Source organism: Puntigrus tetrazona, chromosome 25, assembly GCF_018831695.1.
Source record: "Puntigrus tetrazona isolate hp1 chromosome 25, ASM1883169v1, whole genome shotgun sequence".
Classification (NCBI taxonomy): domain Eukaryota; kingdom Metazoa; phylum Chordata; class Actinopteri; order Cypriniformes; family Cyprinidae; genus Puntigrus; species Puntigrus tetrazona.
Window position 1 is genome coordinate 13,789,886 of NC_056723.1, and position 22,063 is coordinate 13,811,948.

A 22,063-nucleotide genomic window follows, 5' to 3' on the forward strand; every position below is an offset into this window, starting at 1 on the left:
TTTCCGCTGGATCCGTTTGTGGCGAAGTCTTCTGTAATGATACATCGGAGGCGTGGGGATCCATTTGCGACAGAGCTTTAATCGTAGTCGGGCAGGCAGGGTCAGACAGGAACAAAGCGATAATACACGAGGGAAATCCAAGAGGCGTGAAAGCGATAACAGGCAGAAGGTCAGAAGGCAGGCAGATATCAATCACAAGAGTAAACAGGACACAGGTCGGCAACAGGGAAAACAAACACGGGAATAAGCGCTCAGAATTGCAGTAAACACAAACAAGACTTGGCGATGAGAGAGCGTGAGAGAGTCCATTATAAGGGCTGGATAATGCGGAACACCTGGTGGCTGTAATCAGCCCAAGGTGCGGGATTGTGGGAAATGTAGTCTTAGTATTCACGGTGGTGGTCGGGAGAGAGCCACAGAGGTGCTGTTCATGACACCTGTAACCTGGTTTAGCTGAGTGGGACGTCTTTGTTCATCCTGAAACAACTCTGTGATTAACCAATCAGATTTGAAGAACCAGTTTATAGTTTTAGTCAAGTTTAGGCTCACAGTCAGTGTTTGTTGTTTGTACATCAGTGTCTGTCATCATTCATCTATATTTCATGGACTTCAGTTTGATCTGCTGTATGCTGGACACAGATTTGAAGCGAAATCAGACTCCATTTTAATCTAGATTTAACACTTTCAGAAAGATACAGAATAAATCAAACATAACAGTTCATTTGTCAGGTTAGTTTCAGTGTACTCTTTCATTTGTAGGCTGTAAAGGCTGCAATATATTTTTAGTTAAAATGTGTAAGTGCCAAAAAATGTTTTATTGACTGATGTTTCATAGAACTTTTACTTTTAACACTGTTTTAGCGTTTCTCATATAAACACTGAGCAGGGTTCATTTGCTAATTGTAAATTTATCACTCTGGGATTTATTGAATCTAAAGCCAAGTCCACACATGAACAGGTATTTTATAAAAACCTAACGCCTGAAAAAATCATACACTCTGACATCGAACTCTCTGCATTCACTGCAACCAGACTTTCTGAAAATCTTCACCCTGGAAAGAGTTTTGAACAAGTTTCAGTTTCAGCGACCTGATACTGTGTTTAAATGTGAATAAACATCCAAACAAGTAGAGAACGGGTTCAGAAAATACACTTATTCATGTGGACAGGGCCCAAGACTCAATTAAAGTCATCAAACTGCATCTCACACGTTTCTCTTTTATCCAGGTGTGGAGGGCAATGATGATCTCTGTGTATCTTTTCTGTCATAATGTAGTAGATCTGAGGTGATTCATTATAACTGAGGATTCATGAAAGCAATGGATCATGATTGAGCCAATAATACTGTTTAAGTTTCTGACTAAAAGAACAATATGAACAAAGTGATTACACAGATCACAAATTCAAACTGGCCAATCTCAACCATTTTCATAGAAGTGGAGACTAAATCGACCTCAATAATTACAGTAGTGAAGTACAGTAAACTAAAAATAGAATTTAAACACTTTGATTCTGAATCAATAAATGAGATTCTTCTGTCTCGTCTTTAGTTTTTGCATACTGAGGGTGTTTTGCATGAACAGCACAAGCCTTATATGTCTATGAACTCGACATGATCAAGAGCTCTTCTTCATCAACCAACAAACATGACTTTCAGCATCATCTTGATCTGGACTCTGGCAGTGTTTTGTCAAGGTCTGCAATATTATTTATGTCTGTATTTTCCAAAGATAAATGAGTTTGTGAAAGTATTTGACTTCTACTGTTCCTCACTTGACAGAATCCTTCGGGCAGGTGACAGTGACTCAAACTCCTTCACAGCTGCTCGCCAACACAAGAGAAGAAGTTAAAATAAAGTGTACAACTAACAGGAACACTGCCTGCTGTTGTGGTGGTACAACATGTCTTAGCTGGTATCTACAAAAACCTGGAGAAGCTCCTAAACTCCTCATTTATGGAGCAGATCAACGGCAGTCAGGAACTCCATCTAGATTCAGTGGAAGTGGATCAAGCTATGGAAGTGATTTCTCTCTGACCATCAGAGGAGTCCAGACTGAAGATACAGGAGATTATTACTGTCAGAGTCTACACGATATCAGTGGTAGCTGGGTGTTCACACAGTGATAAAGAGTCGTACAAAAAGCTGTGAGTCAGAGTCACAGTGACTGCACTGATACAGCTGAGAGATACTGCAGCTGATGATGAGAGGATCACAAACAACACAAACACATTGAATCAAAGACTTCAGAGCGGATTCATTTATATGATACAGTTGTGAAACATCAGGCAAAAGATCTTAGTCAATGGTGTTGGAAACTTTTTTAGCTTCTTTTTAAGAAGAGACCAGGAGATTCTTGGTAAAGCAGGAGTTTGTTTTTATTTCGTTGCTGTAGTCATCTGCAACAAGTCTTCAAGAAATCTTTAAGAAAATCGTCAAGCAATCTCAAGAAAATCTTCAAGAAATCTTCAAGAAAAAATCTAACTGAAACATGCTAGTTTGAAGTTTATATGTTTCAAGGGGAGGAGTACACAGAGGTGGAGACCAGTAAAACAAAAGTATGCAAATACAGATCAGAAACTTAGCCCAGAACAGGAACTTGATCCTTGATCTATTTAGCATCCAGGTGTCATTCAAATGCATAGGTGAAACAAAGGCACAGTTGTACCTTAGGATTAGCATTCACACTTGATTTGGGACACCTACAAGATGTTCAAGAACTGAAAGACAAAAGATAACAGGGGTTGGGCTTCTTGCTCTTAGAATATAAATCACAATACACATTTAGCATATACAGTGCATCCGGAAAGTATTCATAGCGCTTCACTTTTTCCACATTTTTTTAATGTTACAGCCTTATTCCAAAATGGATTAAATTCATTTATTTCCTCAAAATTCTACACACAATACCCCATAATGACAATGTGAAAAAAAAGATTTTTGGAAATTTTTGCAAATTTATTAAAAATAAAAAACTGAAAAATCACATTTACATAAGTATTCACAGCCTTTGCTCATTACTTTGTTGATGCACCTTTGGCAGCAATTACAGCCTCAAGTCTATTTGAATATGATGCCACAAGCTTGGCACACCTGTCTTTGGAATTTTTGCCCATTCCTCTTTGCAGTACCTCTCAAGCTCTATCAGGTTGGATGGGAAGCGGACGGTGTACAGCCATTTTCAGATCTCTCCAGAGATGTTCAATAGGATTTAGGTCTGGGCTCTGGCTTGGCCACTCAAGGACATTCACCGAGTTGTTGTGAAGCCACTCCATTGATATTTTGGCGGTGTACTTTGGGTCATTGTCCTGCTGGAAGATGAACCGTCGCCCCAGTCTGAGGTCAAGAGCACTCTGAAGCAGGTTTTCATTCAGGGTGTCTCTGTACATTGCTGCATTCATCTATCCCTCTATCCTGACTAGTCTTCCAGTTCCTGCTGCTGAAAAACATCCCCACAGCATGATGCTGCCACCACCATGCTTCACTGTAGAGATGGTATTAGCCTGGTGATGAGCAGTGCCTGGATTTCTCCAAACGTAAAGCCTGGCATTCACTCCAAAGAGTTCAATTTTAGTCTCATCAGACCAGAGAATTTTGTTTCTTATGGTCTGAGACTCCTTCAGATGCCTTTTGGCAAATTCCAGGCGGGCTGCTATGTGCCCTTTACTAAGGAGTGGCTTCTGTCTGGCCACTCTACCATACAGGCCTGATTGGTGGATTGCTGCACAGATGGTTGTCCTTCTGTAAGGTTCTCCTCTCCACAGAAGAATGCTGGAGCTCAGACAGAGTGACCATCGGGTTATTGATCACCTCCTGACTAAGGCCCTTCTCCCCGATCACTCAGCTTAGATGGCGGCCAGCTCTAGGAAGAGTCCTGGTGGTTCCAAATATCTTCCACTTACGGATGATGGAGGCCACTGTGCTCATTGGAACTTTCAGAGCAGCAGAAATTTTTCTGTAACCTTCCCCAGCCTTGTGCCTCGAGACAATCCTGTCTCGGAGGTCTACTGACAATTCCTTTGTCATCATGCTTGGTTTGTGCTTTGACATGCACTGTCAACCCTGGGACCTTATATAGACTGGTGTATGCCTTTACAAATCATGTCCAATCAACTGAATTTACCACAGGTGAACTCCAATTAAGCTGCTGAAACATCTCAAGAATGATCAGTGGAAACAGAATGTACCTGAGCTCAATTTAGAGCTTCACAGCAAAGGCTGTGAATAGTTGTGTACATGTCATTTTTCAGGTTTTTATTTTTAATAAATTTGCAACAATTTCAAAAATCTTTTTTCACTTTGTCATTATGGGGTATTGTGTGTAGAATTGTGAGGAAATAAATTAATTTAATCCATTTTGGAATAAGGCTGTAACATAAAAAAATGTGGAAAAAGTGAAGCGCTATGAATACTTTCGGATGCACTGTACTGTTATACTGAAATCTGTGTTTAACCTTTAAATTTGTAATACAACAATGTGCAGGAGACATATTAGAAGCAGAGTTAGACAGCAACAAAGTACATTTACATGAGTTTTTTAATTTTGTACTTTTGTTTTATTTTCTGGAAACTTATAACATTAACTTACAAATTCTGAAAGACAAATATCATACTTTTCACTCCACTACATTCTTGTCAATGTCCTTAAAGTAGAAAGACATTACTATGTAGTGGTTCATTTTGTTTCCACTGATCATCTTTGAGATGTTTCTACACCTTGACTTGACTTGGCTTCTGAGAAAGGTCCACGGTTAACAGTGTATGTCAGAGCAGAACCTAGCCATGAAGTACAAGGAAGTGTCTGTAGACCTCAGAGACCGCAAACTCAATCATCTCTTCTGTGAAGATGCATGAAAACACACCTGGAATTAAAAAAACACCTAATGGACCCTCAGACTCTAAAAAACAAGATTCACTGGACAAAAAAGATCACCTTTAAAGTTATCCAAATAAAGTTCTTATGCATATTACTAATCAAAGTGTAAGTTTACTAAATGTATTCATGGAACATGATCTTTACTTAATGATTTTAGGAATAAAAGAAACATTAATAATTTTGACCAATGCAATGTGTTTTGCCTAATGTTACAGATATTCCCCAGCAACTTAAGACTGGTTTAAGCGGTGTGTGATTGAGTTTAATACACGACTAACAATAAGCTTCAGGACAAACTAAATAGTTATTAATATGTCTGTTTTCTCCATATTTCTGTGTTAATGAAGAATTACAAGCTGTTCTCATAAACTGAACTCAAGCTGATGACGAGCCAGGGATCTGAAGAGAGGACTCAAAAACACGGTGAGTGTCAACAACTTTATTTAAGAAACAGGTAGACTAGATGAGAGAAGTGAACACAGTCCAGACTGTGGTCAGGCTGAGAGGAGACTGTGTCCAGCCCCAGATGACGGTTGACCAGAGAGGTGAATACACTGAGAAGATAATGACCAGAGCTCTGATAGTATTGAGGTGAAGCCAGTCCACAGTCAGCTGGACAGGACAGGACAGGACAGAACAGGACAGGACAGGACAGGTGACTGACAAAACCAAGAAAACAAAAACAACTCAGACAGGGAATAATCAAAGACTCTGAGATTAAGGAGACACAGTAGCAAACACTGACGTTAACACAACAGGTAGAGTTATCAAACTAACAACACAAGAGAGAAGACAAGGACATTATAAAAGTACAGAGAACACGAGGAACAGAAGACAAGACTCAGACAAACGAGGACTAAACAAGAGTCTGTGGTAACAGGAAACAAGGAGACAGAAGAAGAGAAGCACATGACAAACACAAAGAAAGATACATTAAACAAAGACAGGACACATGGCGGTCAGGGAAGGATCCTGACAGTCCAGCGCACATAAAATAGTTATAATGATTAAGGTCAGGTACAGTTAAAATTTCTTCAATAACTTACAAAATCATTTGAAAACTTCGCATCGTCACTAAAAGCTATAATTAGTTATAAGTGTCACGAACAGCACCTCTGTGGCTCTCTCCAACCGCTACCGGAGGGAGCTCTCACCGGAGTATTGATCACTTTGGACTCAGTTTCCCACAACCCCGTGCCTTGGGCTGATTAGTGCTGCCAGGTGTTTCTTATTCACCACGCCCCTTTATAATGAACTTCCCCACGGACATTCAATGAGAAGTCTTGTTTGTCTACACAGCAATTCCGAGCGTTTATTCTTGTCTAGTTTATCTGTTGCCGACCTTGACTGTATCCATTTCTGTGTTTGTTCTCTGCCTACCTACTGACCTATTGCCTGTTATCGTGTTGTCTTCTGGATCTCCCTTCTTGCCCTGTTTGCTCCTGTTTTGACCATGCCCGTTTGACTATGATTAAACCTTGTCGCACATGGATCCAACCGCCTCTGACCCGTCATTACAGAAGACTTCGCCACAAGCGGATCCAGCGGAAAGTCTCGTCTCAAGCTGCCACTCTCGCCACACATCAGCAACAGCTGCATAAGCTCACCACCTTGACGGAAGAGCTAGTGAGGTCGATCAGGCGTTAACCCTTGCGGCCGCTAATCCAACCCAACACACCGCCCCACCTGCCCAGCCCGCGCAACCAACCATGATGCCGCCTCAACCTAACCTTAATCCGCGTCTCAGTTTACCTGACAAATTCGTGGTCAGCCTCCAAATGTAAGTTTTTTTACAATGTTCCTGTTCGTTAACCAACAACCTAGTTTATACCCCACAGAAGACAATAAGGTTGCTCTGATCTGTTCCCTGCTCACCGGGAGCGCTCGAATGGGCCACAGCCACTTAGGAGGTGCGCCGTATGTCTTTGCCCTCTTATCATGATTTCATGCGCGAATTCAGGAGGTTTTGAGCATGTAGCCGGAGGAAAGAACCGAGACCAGCTGCTCGCCATATCACAAGATACCAACACTGCTGCCGATTATACGCTCACCTTCGCGCGCTTGCCGCTCAATCAGGTTGGGGAGAATTGCCACTCAAGTTAATGTATCGAAGGGGTTTGAACACCGAGCTCCAAGCTGAACTGGCTTGTTATGATGAGGGCAAATCGCTAGAAGAATTCATGGAAATCACTATAAAATTGGATAATATTCTCAGAGCACGCCGCAGCAAGTATGCGACTCCTCATTTCAATATCCTATCCATCCACCAGCACCTGAGCCTATGCAGATCAGCTCAACTCACCTAGACTCTGAGGAGCGAGAGAGAAGAGTATGCGAACGGTTATGTCTCTACTGTGGTCAAGCCGGGCACTTTCGAGTTTACTGTCCTACACGTCCCCAGCGCCAGCGACCTGCTTCTGGTGAGACCTCAAACTCATTCAGATTCCTTTGAAATCAATGTTCAGTTGAAAACGAATTCGACATGGATTACTGCAATAGCTCTTCTTGATTCAGGAGCGGCCGGTAATTTTATTGATAAAGCCTTTGCAGAATCTAACAAAATCTCTCTCATTCCCTGTGAACCCCATGTAGCAGTGGCGGCGGTAGATGGAAGGCCAATCGGACCAGGAACTATTTCTTCAGTCACTCAACCCCTAACACTACAAGCGAGCCCTCTCCATTCGGAATCCATACGCCTCTTTGTAATCCACTCTCCCAAACATCACCTCATCCTCGGACTACCCTGGCTTGAGACTCACAACCCCACTATATCCTGGACTGATCACCAAATAACACGATGGTCAACTAACTGCTGCAAACACTGTCTTAACGCCCCGTGCACAAATCTCCCTCCAAACCACCTCCCGCTGTAGAAGAAGTCGCCGTTTTACCTGAACTTCCCGTTGAATATCAGGACTTAGCCCCTGCATTTAGTGAAAAAGGGGCAACACAATTGCCACCTCACCGCCCGCACGATTGCGCCATCGATCTCATGCCAGGTCGCCTTCCTCAACGCGGTCGCGTCTTCCCCCTCTCACAACCGGAATCAGAGGCAATGAGATCCTACATCGAGGAGGAATTGGCCAAGGGATTCATCCGCCCCTCTACGTCACCAGCATCTGCCGGGTTTTCTTTGTCAAGAAGAAGGATGGAAGCCTTCGCCTTGCATTGATTACCGCAGTCTGAACGAGGTCACTGTTAAATACCGTTATCCGCTGCCACTCGTACTCAGCCTCCCTAGAACAACTCCGCAAGGCCAAGTTTTCACTAAGTTAGACCTCAGAAATGCCTACAACCTGATCCGTATCAGAGAAGAGGCGAATGGAAGACTGCTTTCTCCACAACATCTGGGCACTATGAATATCTTGTCATGCCGTTTGGGCTCGCAAACAGTCCGTCTGTTTTCCAGGCTTTCGTGAATGAGGTATTTAGAGACATGTTAAACCAATTCCTCATTGTTTACATGGATGACATCCTCGTGTACTCTGATAGCTTCGATTCTCATGTCACTCATGTCAGAACTGTCCTCCAACACTTAATAAACAAATCAACTGTGCACGCCAAACTTCAGAAGTGCGAATTCCACAAGACTCAAGTGGCTTACCTGGGGTATATCATCAGTTCAGGCGGGTAACGATGGGCGAGCACAAGGTCAAGGCAGTCGTGGAGTGGCGCGCCCACTACAGTCAAAGAATTACAACGATTTCTGGGCTTCTCTAATTTTTATCGTAGATTCATCCGCAATTTTAGTATCGTAGCGCTCCACTCACGCCGTTAGTTAAAAGGAATTCTCATCGCCTATCGTGGTCACCTGACAGCATCCAGGCATTTGATCTGCTCAAAGAAAGGTTTACGTCCGCTCCGATACTTCATCACCCAGACCCCAACCGGGAGTTTATAGTAGAGGTAGATGCATCTAATGTGGGTATCGGCGCCATTCTGTCTCAACGTCACGGGCAGCCAGCAAAACTTTTCCCATGTGCCTACTTCTCCTGCAAGCTTAACTCAGCCGAACGCAACTACGATGTGGGGGACAGAGAGCTCCTCGCTATGAAATCCACCCTTGAGGAGTGGCGGCATTGGCTAGAGGGAGCCAAATTATCATTCACCATCCTTACCGATCACTGAAACCTCGAATACATCCAATCCGCCAAGCGTCTAAACTCGAGACAAGCCAGGTGGTCTCTGTTCTTCTCCCGCTTTGATTTCAAAGTCACATACCGCCGGGCTCGAAGAACACTAAAGCGGAGGCCCTATCAAGGCAGTTTGAGAACACCCCTCACAAATTCTCTCGAGATCCAATCCTACCTTCAGCTCGTATTGTTGCTCCAGTCCAGTGGGACATCATGACCGAGATCACGGAGGCCCAACTGGCTGAACCAGTTCCACCAGCATGCCCACCTGACCGAACCTATGTACCCCAAGCCTTACGTCCAAGAGTTCTCCACTGGGTTCATGATACCCCAGCACCGGTCATCCAGGCATCCCAGCAACTCTTCAATTAGTAAGCAACCGCTTCTGGTGGTCAACCCTCCGCACTGACACTATCCACGCCGTTCAACAATGCCAAACGTGCAACATTACGAAAACCTCTCATCAGCGCCCAGCAGGACTCCTACAACCCCTACCCATACCGGAAAGACCATGGTCACACATCGTCATAGATTTCGTAACTGATTTACCGGTCTCCAATTCATTTACCACAGTGCTCACACTAGTTGACCGGTTCTCCAAGTCATGCAGGTTTATACCTCTGCCTAAATTACCCACGGCCTGGGAAATGGCGAGGTGCTCTTGCAACAAGTGTTTCGTTTTTACGGACTACCTGAGGATATAATTTCTGATCGTGGCCCACAGTTCACTTCTCGAGTCTGGAATGCCTTCTGTACACAACTCAATATCAACGTGAGTCTGACATCAGGTTATCACCCCAATCCAACGGTCAAGTTGAACGTTTAAATCAAGAACTAATCGCAATTTCTGCGAAGTTACTGCCATGACAATCAGCACGATTGGAGCCGCTATTTAGTCTGGGCTGAGTACGCACAGAACTCTTTAAGAAAACAATTCACTGGGCTTACCCTTTTCAATGTGTATTGGGCTTTCAACCTCCATTGTTTCCCTGGTCTGGGAACCCTCAGCTCTACCGCGCAGTTAACTCATGGCTACAGAGGAGTGAGGAAGTCTGGAACTCTGCTCATGTCCATCTCCGAAGAGCGGTTCGAAGGACAAGCGGATCGTCGGCGCAGGGATGGTCCAGAATACTCACCTGGTGAATGGGTTTGGCTATCGACTCGGGATCTCCGTCTCCGGCTACCCTGTAAAAAACTAAGTCCAAGGCACGTGGGTCCCTTCAAAATTATCAAACAGTTTCTTACCGTCTTGACCTACCTGCTAATTACCGCATTGCCTCCACTTTCCATGTCTCGCTGCTTAAACCCGCAGGTGTTTCTTATTCACCACGCCCTTTATAATGAACTTCCCCACGGACATTCAATGCGAAGTCTTGTTTGTCTACACAGCAATTCCGGCGTTTATTCTTTTCTAGTTTATCTGTTGCCGACCTTGATTGTATCCGTTTCTGTGATTGTTCTCTGCCTGCCTACTGACCTATTGCCTGTTATCGTTTTGTCTTCTGGATCTCCCTTCTTGCCCTGTTTCCTCCTGTTTTGACCGTGCCCGTTTGACTACGATTAAACCTTGTCGCACATGGATCCAACCGCCTCTGACCCGTCATTACAGTAAGTCTTTAAAACATTACACACTGGTGTTTTCTTCAGAGACTGAACTAATACACGCTCAACAATCTCTCCATTGTAAAAACAAAAATACACAGCAGGATCAAACATTTAATGGCATATTTTAGAAAAGTTCCCCTCTCAAAAATGAAACTCAGGCCTTGATCGAATGTCTGATAATTGTACTTGAGATAAAATGTAGTTCCTCTAAAACTGAGAGAGACACTCCCGCTCCATGAGAAAGAGAATATTTACATACAAAATAAGTCTATAGAATATATGAATAACGTGATGATAATGAATTTACCTGCGGTCTGAGACTGACAGCTGTTCTGTGTCTGAAGATGATTTACATAAAGACACTTTACATGAGAGTGTTTATAGTGCTGTGAGTTTAACACTTCATGACTGAGAGCAGAACACAACACAATCTTCATCACACAAGACTCAACTACTACAATGAACAACATCCTCATCCTCATCTGGACTCTGACTCTCTGTATTCGGGGGTAAATATTTAATGAAAAGTTATAGTATAATATTTGGTCAAAATGTTCACTAAACAGCTAAAATGTCTTATTTCAGAAAGCTGAGGACAAATGACAGTGACTCAGAATCCAGAAATAAAATCCATCAAACAAGGAGAAACTGTTACGATCAGCTGTAAAACTAGTCAAACACTTACTAGCTGTGGTAACTGTTTGTCTTGGTATCAGCAGAAACCTGGAGAAGCTCCTAAACTCCTCATTTATTACATAAACAGCCTTCAGTCAGGAACTCCATCTAGATTCAGTGGAAGTGGATCAGGGACTGATTTCTCTCTGACCATCAGAGGAGTCCAGACTGAAGATACAGGAGATTATTACTGTCAGAGTGTACACTGTCCTAGTAGCTGTGTGTTCACACAGTGATAAAGAGTCGTACAAAAAGCTGTGAGTCAGAGTCACAGAGACTGCACTGATACAGCTGAGAGATACTGCAGCTGCTCTACAACACAATCACACACAACACTGATCAGAGAACACACACTCATAACACAATAACATTACAACACAAATATTATATTCCTGATGAAACTAAGTCAGTGTTTTAGTTAAATATGATGTCAATCAATTCATTCAATCACTTCTTCTGTCTTTTAAGAAATATATTTAAGACAAGCACAACTTAAGTGAAGTTTCACTATATTTATATAAAACATACTTATTTTACTATTAATTGAAGTATATTGTATGTTTTTCTTTGTGTATGAAAATAGCAAAACCATCCTTTTAATGGGTTTAAAGTAACAGTTATTAAGCAGGCCTTAACATGGTTGCTGTATAATATTTATGTAATGAGTGTATAATGAGCTTCAATTTGCTTTTTAATATATTTTATGACGCACATTAATTCACTACATAAGTACACTAAAGGTATAAGTACTATTTGCTAAAGGTGCATTCTTAAGATGTTCTTAAAATGTTAATATTATTAATTTATTTAAATATGTTTTTTATTTCTTTTATTAGATTTATTTCTGTGTGTGTTATTAGCCTATCACTATTAATTTGATGTCTTATGTCTGTAATCCACGGGTCTAGATACAGGCGTATAAAATTAAAACACAGATGCAAACCTGTAAAGCATTGATGGACTCTTCTTGTCTTTCACAGGCCGTGTGTGTGATAAAGCAGTCTATAACTTCTACAGAGTCTGAAACACAGCTGAAGAAAATATAAGTCACACTCAAAGATAAGATGAAAATCACATTTAAACTCTTCTTTTCTTTGTTTGCTTCAGACACTCGGAGGCTTAAGTTTGTAAATATACTGTTCACTTCTGCATTGTTTCTTCAGAAAATTGTATTTCGCTGCTTATATATTCAATGATGTTCTGTTTATGGTGTTATTTTAAGTCATACAAGTATAAATTAAATGTTCTAGAAATGGTTAAAAGATAATTTCACTGATCTTTTATTTGTTATGTTTTGGTCAAGATATTATACTCCTGCACTAGAATATATTTCCTTATATATTATATTTCCAAATATATTTATTTTGTCAAAATAAAAATTAGAATAGCGCTATTTAAATATACTGAGAGTAACATCTGTTCTGCTTGACTAGAGAAGCGAAACCCATCTGTTTCCGTCAGATTATGGACCAATCAAACGGTCTGAAAATCTCATTTTCATGGTCAGGGTGGAGTGATTGTGACGGTCTCAGAATAGAGCAGCTCTGTCTCCAGAGACCATGTTCAAACCCCAAGAGCTTTATTTGACTCCATTTACTGCTACTGATGGAGCTTGTGAAAAAACATCTGTTAGTTATCAGTCGGACACAAACGGACACAAACGGAGACAAACGGACACAAACGGAGCTTGTTGAGAAGCTTTATTGAATGTTGCAGCAAACACAGCAGATTGAAAGATCAGCCAGTGCTTTGACACTAGAGCTCTCTTTCAGTCTTGAGTTACAGTAAATGACTACAGCTGCAGCACTAGACTCACGTGAATCCTGCCTGACACAGGACACTCAGATACGGCTCATCTTCAGGAGAGAAACATCAGCACTGCGGCGACTAACAGCGACTCTTGTGGAGCGAGGCGTCACGAGAAGCTCCATCATGTGTTACTCTGCAGACGTACTTCTCTCCCTTTTCCCAGCGTGCTTTGCTGAGGTCAGGACGCTACTGCGGCTGTAGAGGCCGTCCCGCTCGCTCTCTGCGCTGGTCACGACCCCCTCGGTGACCTCTGAGTCGTCCAGCGTCCAGCTCACCTGCGCCCCCTGTGGAGAGTAAGAGCTGAGCAGGCAGAGCAGTGCGGCTGAGTCTCCAGAGATCTGCAGAGAAGAGGGCGGCAGCAGAGACACCGAGGGCTTCTCTGTGGGACCAGCTGCAGGAGACAAACACAACACATTCACAAACACACTCTTCTGCAGCGTTCACAGCATTTCTACAGGACTTTCAGCAGCAGACGTGAGGCGCGAGTCACGATCACCATCTCATCACAGTTCATGTGATAAACACAAACTACACGATCACTGCCTACATTTATATCAAACTTCAGAAAGAAAACTAAACTAAAGCAGGGCACTGACCGCTTCGATTCCAGTAGTTTAGTGTTTTAGGATAAATATTCCGCTCATGTTTTTAAAATTTATTTTACACTTAATAAAATATAACTATTTTAAGCTAAAATTTTGTGACCACAGTTCAGATGAAGTTAAGTTATGTTGCTGATTATAATAGAAAACATTAGAAATGAGCTGATATACACACAATATACAAGTTACAGAATCACTATACATTTTAATTCAATTAGACGTCATAAATTAAACTAAACACACAAGACACCGACTGATTAGTGTTTTTTTTCTGTTGAATATTTTTAAATTCTTTATAAATTAAATTTAAACAGAGATTTTGTGACTAAAATTATATCACTTTTGTTCGTAATTAGAAAACAACTGAATCAACTGAATTTATAAATTAGTTTTTTTTTTTCTTTCTTTCTTTTTGGTTTTACAAATCGTTCCTGTATTTAAAAGCACTGAATTATAAGAACCAGCGCTAAATAGTCCTCTCATGTTTTATTTTTTTAAATACAGCTAAAAATGTGACTAATTTAAGATGAAATGTTGTGACACAGTTCAGATGAAGTTAATATTATGTTGCTGAATATATTAGAAAACATTAGAAATGAGCTGATATACACACAATATACAAGTTACAGACTCACTTTATATTTCACTTCTTCAATTCAATCTCATGAATGAAATTAAACACAGAAGACACCGACTGCTTAAATTTCATTAGGTTTTACATCCCAAAGAAAAATCTCTTTTAGATATTTTTCAACTTTTCAGTTCTTTATAACTAAAATTTAAACAAAGTTTTTGTAACTACAAGTAATATGTTTTTATAATTAGAAAATACAGAATCAACAGAATTTATATATTTTTTGAGAAATGGTTCCTGTTTTTAAAAAGACTGAATTATAAAAACAACGATAGCAAACGAGATTCAGAATCACTGACTGAACTACAGAAAGTAGCTGCTATATATATTCTGATATCAAATCTGTTTATTTTTGTATATCTACAAAAGAAGTTTAGTTACGTATGAACACAGAGTTAAAACTAATTAAGAAAATAAACCAGTAATAAATATTTTATTCATAAATTGTATGTTTGGAGAATTAAAAAGACTTACAGAGCACCAGTTTAGTTCCTCCACCGAAAGTCCTCCACAGTGATACGATCTAATGAAAGACTCGTACAAAAACCTCTCTTCACTCGAGTGAACACAAACTCCAGCAGAGACACAAACACTTCAACACACTGAGAGAGAAACACTCAATTTAGTTTTAGTAAATGCTTTAAAACGAAAACTGTAAAGAAAAGAAAGAAAAGTAAAATAAACTCTTTCACACAAATTCCTCTCAAAATGTTATTTATTCCTTGAACATTATGTAAAACTTTCATAATTGGATTAAGAGTTTATTATTTTTATTAATTTACAATAGATTCGGTCCTATATTTTTCATTCATTCTCTCGTGATGTGTTTATATAATACTTATAAATAAATATATTTATTTACTATCCCTGACCTCTGAGATGACCTTTGACCTCTTTTATTATGCATCCATAACAAAAAGAGGTCAAAGGTCAAATCTTAGGTCATCTTAAGTCAGAAATAGTAATTATATATTTCTTTAAAAAAAGTATGTTGTGTAGTTTCTCGTAATATGTTTCTGTTCTGATTCACAGAAAATCCTGCAGCTGCAGAGAAATTTTTCGAAATGTGATGCATATTTTTCATATACACATTGTTCATCTGTACTTGTGATCAGTGGCATGAAAATCTTTATATATGACCTTTTTAAAAGCAAAATGAATCAGTTGGAAACAAACTCTCTTTCAGACGTTCTCCATACCGTATGTTTGTAAATGAAACAGAGATGTTAAACATTACAGCGTCTCGTAACACTGATATACACGTCATTATCTTTGTTGGAGAATATAAAAGTGATTTATGACACACAGTGACTGGAGAAGCTGAGATGTTGAGATCACATGACCAGCTAAATATTATATCTTTACTTCAATAATAATTATCAGAGGGCGATGACAGTGAAGAGGCTGTTTATACAGTCACTTCTATATGATGCTGCATTGTTTTAGTATAAACCACTGTAATAAGAATAACTGAAATAACAACAAAAATAATTTACACCCTTAACAAAAAGTTACTGAATAACTTTTTTTTTTTATAAAAATGTAAATTCATTAGTTATTTAACAGCGTATGAGATTAAATAGCAGCTCAAGCTAAACCCCGCCCCACTTCTTTACATCATCAGACATGCTTCAGTGCTCTGAGAGTGTTTATAGTGCTGTGAGTTTAACACTTCATGACTGAGAGCAGAACACAACACAATCTTCATCATCACACAAGACTCAACTACTACAATGAACAACATCCTCATCCTCATCTGGACTCTGACTCTCTGTATTCAGGGTAAATATTTGACTAAATACTGCACTAAATATCATTACACACATCTTATGAAACAGTGCAATAACCACTGAATGTCTTTTTCAGAGATCTGGGGACAAGTGACAGTGACTCAGAATCCAGAAATAAAATCCATCAAACAAGGAGAAACTGTTACGATCAGCTGTAAAACCAGTCAGAGTCTTACTTCTAACTGTTATCACTGTGTGTCTTGGTATCAACAGAAACCTGGAGAAGCTCCTAAACTCCTTGTATATGGTATATCATACCTGTACACTGGAACTCCATCTAGATTCAGTGGAAGTGGATCAAACTATGGAAGTGATTTCTCTCTGACCATCAGTGGAGTCCAGACTGAAGATACAGGAGATTATTACTGTCAGAGTGCACACTATATCAGTGGTAGCTGGGTGTTCACACAGTGATAAAGAGTCGTACAAAAAGCTGTGAGTCAGAGTCACAGTGACTGCACTGATACAGCTGAGAGATACTGCAGCTGATGATGAGAGGATCACAAACAACACAAACTCACTGAATCAAACACTTCACAGATTTATTTATATGATGTTCTAAGGAGGAAATATACTTATTAATGCAATGTAATATAATTATATAACACTCACTAGATTTGACATTGACTGAAGAAAAGTTGTGAGGTGCTTGTTGAAGAAAAAACGTTAGATTTCCAAGTGTAAAGGTTTTCCAAGTTCTTGCTTTTCTTAGACACCTGTGGATTTAAGAGAGTGACCATTTATACTGAGACATTTATCAATCATTTATTTCACTTTCTAACTAGGATATCCAAATTTTATTCTCTTACTCTTCAGTTATTTATTTATTAGGAGTCGTTCAGGATCTCGTGGTCACAGATTCATATTTCATATTCAGATTCATATTCTACTACGGACTGATGGAAAATCACCCAGCTCTGCTATAGACTTCTGAACAGTTTGAATGAGCTCACAGTCTACTTTATTAACAGACTTCAACAGATCTCTGAATCCTGTTTCCTTTTCTAACTTCATTGACATTTTATGTCTATCACTACTGATTGTAAAAATGCTCTTGTGGCTTTAGTGGCAGAAGAAAATAACATTTTAATTAACATCTTAAAAAAATTATCCATTGTCCACCGCATTGCAGTCAAAAGTTGAATTTAAAAATATCACACAAAGAATCAAAATGCATTTCTGGATTGCAGTAACCTGTTATTAAGGTGCCTTTTCATTGGTCTGAAGTGGAAAAAGCTAAATACAGCTGTGAATGGGTTAAGTTTGTCCACTTTCAACTATTCCCAGAAGTAGACTGGATCGCGCTCATAGAGTAGACGCTCATGTGGTCGAAAGCATTCAACTTTAAAAAAACTGTGATTGACCAAAACACATCTTAACACGAGGTGTAACCAGGACCACAGACACCTTTGATAAGAAGAACCTAAATGATCTTTGAGATTTCTGGTAGACATGAATCGAACATGAAAGTGTTTATTAGGCGTAAAGTGCTGGTACGTTTAGAGGAAACCGCTTTAGGGACGAGAAGTGACGATTAAACAGAAGAAAACTGGAACTTAAATACACACAGTAACTGACTAAATTAACAAGACACAGCTGAAGACAATTAGACAATTAATAGAAAGTAGGTCACTCTGAACACATGGGAGAAGTAAAATACGACGAGTGAACAATTTGTTATTAAATGCAGAGGCGGTCTCTGTAATCAATTCGACAATAGTTGCTAGAAGTTAAGTGTCCCCAACAAAGCAAGCCAGAGGCGACAGCGGCAAGGGACCAAAACCCCATCCATACAGAATGAAGAAAAAACATGGGAGAAACCAATTGGAGCCAGTTCAATTTTAAACACAGCTGTGTCAGATAGTGTAAATGACTTCGAGAGAGTGAGAGTGTGTGTGTGTGTGTGTGTGTGTGTGTGTGTGTGTGTGTGTGTGTGTGCATCAGGGTCTGGGTGATCTGTCCACGGGCGCATCTAGGTTTTCTGGTCTCTGATGAACATAATCTCTGGTGCTGATCCACCATCTAGTCTGGATAAAAACTGTGAAACAGATTAAGAAAGAAACAAGACTAATATTAGCATACATGCCATTCTTTTTACGATGTCACAAGTACATCGTGTTTTAGAGTAATGTTCCCGGATCCAGTGAATCTAATTAATGCAGCCTAAAAATCCTTTAACTGATTTAAATAATATAAGTGTGTTGGTGTGTTATGTGTAGGCTAAGTTAAAAAGATCTAGATTTTTAATCTAGATTTAAACTGGCAGAGTGTGTCTGCTTCCCGAACAGCGTTAGGGAGATTGTTCCAGAGTTTAGGTGCTAGATAGGAAAAAGGATCTGCCGGCCGCAGTCGATTTTGATATTTTAGGCATTATCAAATGGCCAGAGTTTTGAGAACGCAGCGGACGGGCAGGACTATAATGTGATAAGAGCTCGCTCAAGTATTGAGGAGCTAAACCATTCAGGGCTTTATAGGTAATAATAAGATTTTAAAATCTATCCGATGTTTGATAGGGAGCCAGTGCAGTGTTGACAGAACCGGGCTAATATGATCATACTTCCTAGTTCTAGTAAGGACTCTAGCTGCAGCGTTTTGGACTAGCTGAAGTTTGTTTATCAAGCGTGCAGAACAACCACTCAATAAAGCATTACATAATCAAACCCCGAGGTCATAAACGCATGAATTAATATTTCTGCATTAGAGGTTGAAAGCATAGGTCGTAATTTAGATATATTTTTTAAGATGGAAAACGCAGTTTTACAGATGCTAGAAACATGGTTTTCAAAGGAAAGATTGCTGTCAAACAGCACACCTAGGTTCCTAACTGATGATGAAGAATTAACAGAGCAGCCATCAAGTCTTAGACTGTGTTCTGGATTATTATATGTGGGGTTTTTAGGTCCAATTATTAGCACCTCCGTTTTTTCAGAATTTAGCATTAAGAAGTTACTCATCATCCAGTTTTTTATATTGACTATGCATTCTGTTAGATTCTCAGTTTGGTGTGTATCACCAGGCTGCGCTGAAATATAGAGCTGAGTATCATCAGCATAGCAGTGAAAGCTAACACCATGTCTCCTGATAATATCTCCCAGAGGTAACATGTACAGGTTGAAAAGTAACGGTCCTAGCACTGAGCCTTGAGGAACTCCATATTTCACTTGTGAGCGATATGATATCTCCTCATAGCGGTCAGATAGATATGATTTAAACCATGCTAAGGCGCTTCCTCTAATGCCAACTTAGTTTTCTAGTCTATCCAAGAGAATGTGGTGATCGATAGTATCGAATGCTGCTGCGACAAAATAGTTGATGAACACTGTAAATAGTAATAAGTTGAATTTACTTGAAAAACCTATCGAAACTGATTGCCTCAAGTAGTTCATCATTTGTGAGTTCATTAAACTTGCTACAGATTTGTGTATTTTACTTGTTTATTTGTACAGGTTACTAATAAAGTTAAGTACTTACAACTCAATATGACAAGTTTGGTTAAAATCCGATATACATTCAATCTTAGTACATGTAACTCAAATAAAAGAGTTCCCTTTACAGGCCTGCTTGGTCACATTACTAGAGCAATGTTTGGAAACTGATTGCCTTAAATTTCTCAAGTAAGTTGTACTTAGACAAAGACAGACAACAGATATTGGAACATCACAATGGCATTTATTTGTTCAATAAGAATATTAAGCCATGCCTTCAAAATCAAAAACACTGAAAATTGTACATAGTGGAATCTGAAATAATCCAATGTGATCATTTTTTCCTCACTTTCAAAAAATAAACAATTCTTCAAAATCTTTTATTTAGTTAGTTCTCTTTAATAAAAATCTTCACCTTGAATAAAAAAAGCACACTGCCAATTTTCAGTAAACAGTACACAAACATAGACCATTTTAACAAAGTTCTCTTAAAACTTCCTTAATTTCCATTTTTAACACCAAGTTTTACTCTAAAACCCAACTTTACATTGTGCACACGGCAAGTACTCCAACAGGAAACAGTGTTGGAAAACAAACTGTCCTAAACAAGTTTACTAGCTCTCTTAAGAGTGCAAGTTCTTTTAAAGACTCATCTCTATTCTAATTTACCAATTTGGTAATGAAGTAAAGGTCAGTCCTTAATTAGTTAATTGTATTTTTGGTTTGAGAGCCTTGTGTCCAAGTGACAAAATCACTCTCTGAATGAAGTCAAAAGTGTTCTTCAGTATGGGAGGATACTCTAAATTCAGAGCATAAATAAGGCCGAAAAGCAGGCACATGGTTTGAGGAAGATTTCCCACGTCATCCAACGCATTCATCCCTTCCAAAATGACCGCATGTGGCGTTTAGATGCATTGAGTGAGTCCTCAGGGATCACCGTGAGTATGCCAACCAAAGCGCCAGACATCTCTCTTTCGTCATCACAGTCCTATAATTGTGTGTAGCAAAAAGACAAAATCAGTCACATTTTAATAGTATTTAAAAAAAAAATGCATTAGTTTTTAAATCAAGGCATTCATTCATTCAAGCCATTTTTTTTTTATTAGGATATGACCGACAAAACAATTTACAAAACATGTCTTGTAAAACTCGGTGGGCTTCTCTCCAAGGAGAAGTGGAAGGTAGAGGAGATAGAGGACAGCTGTTCGTCGGCCATTGATGTCAGATTTCTGCAATTAAACAACATTGTGAAAAGCATTTAATAGTGCTGCTTGCACAAACCATACAAAAACAACAAAAAACCAACAGCTGAAAAAAAAAGAATTGGGTGTGTATGAGGAGCTCACATCAATCTGTGAAATATCAATGAAACGGTCTGTGAATCTGTCCGGTTCCTGAAAGAATTCGGTTTGCAGGTTTTTGCCTGATATTTGACTGAACTCTGCCAAAATCTGAACGAAGAAAAAAATTCTAACTGACATTAAGCAGTCACTCTTAAGCAGACCTCTAAAGTAGTTTATGTGGGTGGTTTATGAAAATGTTAAATAACGAAATTACAGACGCACACAAAATAAAAGTCACTTGACTCTCTGTGAAGACTCTCCTTTCAGCTGTGTCCCTCACAGCAGGCTCAGTCTCTATCAATTCCTTTCTACGTAGTGCAAAGAAAAAGCTACAAATAATCTGTTCACTTCATGTAAATTCACATTATTCAATGTTTGTAGAGCATATGCATTAATGAGAAATAAAAAGGAAATTAACGATGAGTGAGAACAATAATGATTAATCGTGAGTTAACCTCAATAAATTTCAATGTGTTTTTTTATACACAGTACAAAGACAACAGAGTACACTGAGAATGAGGTCAACAGCATACCTGTCTGTCCTGCCACGACTCAAACTAAACACACTTCAGCAAAAATACGACCTGCCTTAAATTTATGCACAATATAAAAAAGTAGGCTTATAAAATAATCAACAACAAACCTATTTGTGCTGCCACATCTCAAAATCTGATGTGGTCCGCTCTTCTTCAAACAGGCACGTATTGAGCATGACTCGACCAGCATGAGACCAAAATAATCTGTGGAAGAAATTATTATTATTAGTCTTTTATAACTTAATTATCTTTTTCCTCCTGACTCATAGAAAAAAAAAAATGTTTTTGAATTAAGTATATTTTCATGTCATTACATTATTTAAGTCATAAGAAAAAATAACATTTTTGAAAAAATATATTTTATTCATATTTTATTTTATGTCCTCTGTAGAAAAAATGGCATGAATAGACATCAAAAGGCAAAATCAATGTGATTTTTTTTTTTAAATCACCAGTCATTTTTTAGGTTTCAGGGTTTCAGATGCTTTAGGAATGTCAGAAATTGTTCTGATATATTTTTAATAAAAGTCAGCACAACAAATAGAGTGAGTTTATATGTAATACATTTAGTTAGCTGATTTTAATATGATATACAAATGTCAATATGCTGTTTTCAAGCAATTTTTTCATTATGGTT

General features: G+C 39.2%; 1 long non-coding RNA gene, 2 pseudogenes and 2 gene segments (V, D, J or C); 2 read left to right on the plus strand and 3 right to left on the minus strand.

Moving 5' to 3' along the window:
• Nucleotides 1-22,063, plus strand: part of LOC122330413 — a 194,512-nt pseudogene that overhangs the window by 9,793 nt on the left and 162,656 nt on the right.
• LOC122330415 overlaps nt 1-22,063 on the minus strand; it is a 77,674-nt gene that overhangs the window by 7,940 nt on the left and 47,671 nt on the right.
• The window catches only part of LOC122330411, a 93,263-nt gene continuing 82,202 nt past the window's right edge, over nt 11,003-22,063 (plus strand). The window contains 2 exon segments of the V gene segment in view: nt 11,003-11,120; nt 11,198-11,510. Of these exon segments, the coding sequence occupies nt 11,212-11,510 (299 nt within the window).
• LOC122330414 overlaps nt 13,175-22,063 on the minus strand; it is a 70,576-nt pseudogene continuing 61,687 nt past the window's right edge.
• Nucleotides 20,692-21,202, minus strand: LOC122330432. Its single transcript, XR_006248012.1, has 3 exons — nt 21,113-21,202; nt 20,894-20,998; nt 20,692-20,776 (listed from the first exon to the last, which is right to left on the minus strand). It is a non-coding gene; the product is annotated as an uncharacterized LOC122330432 (long non-coding RNA).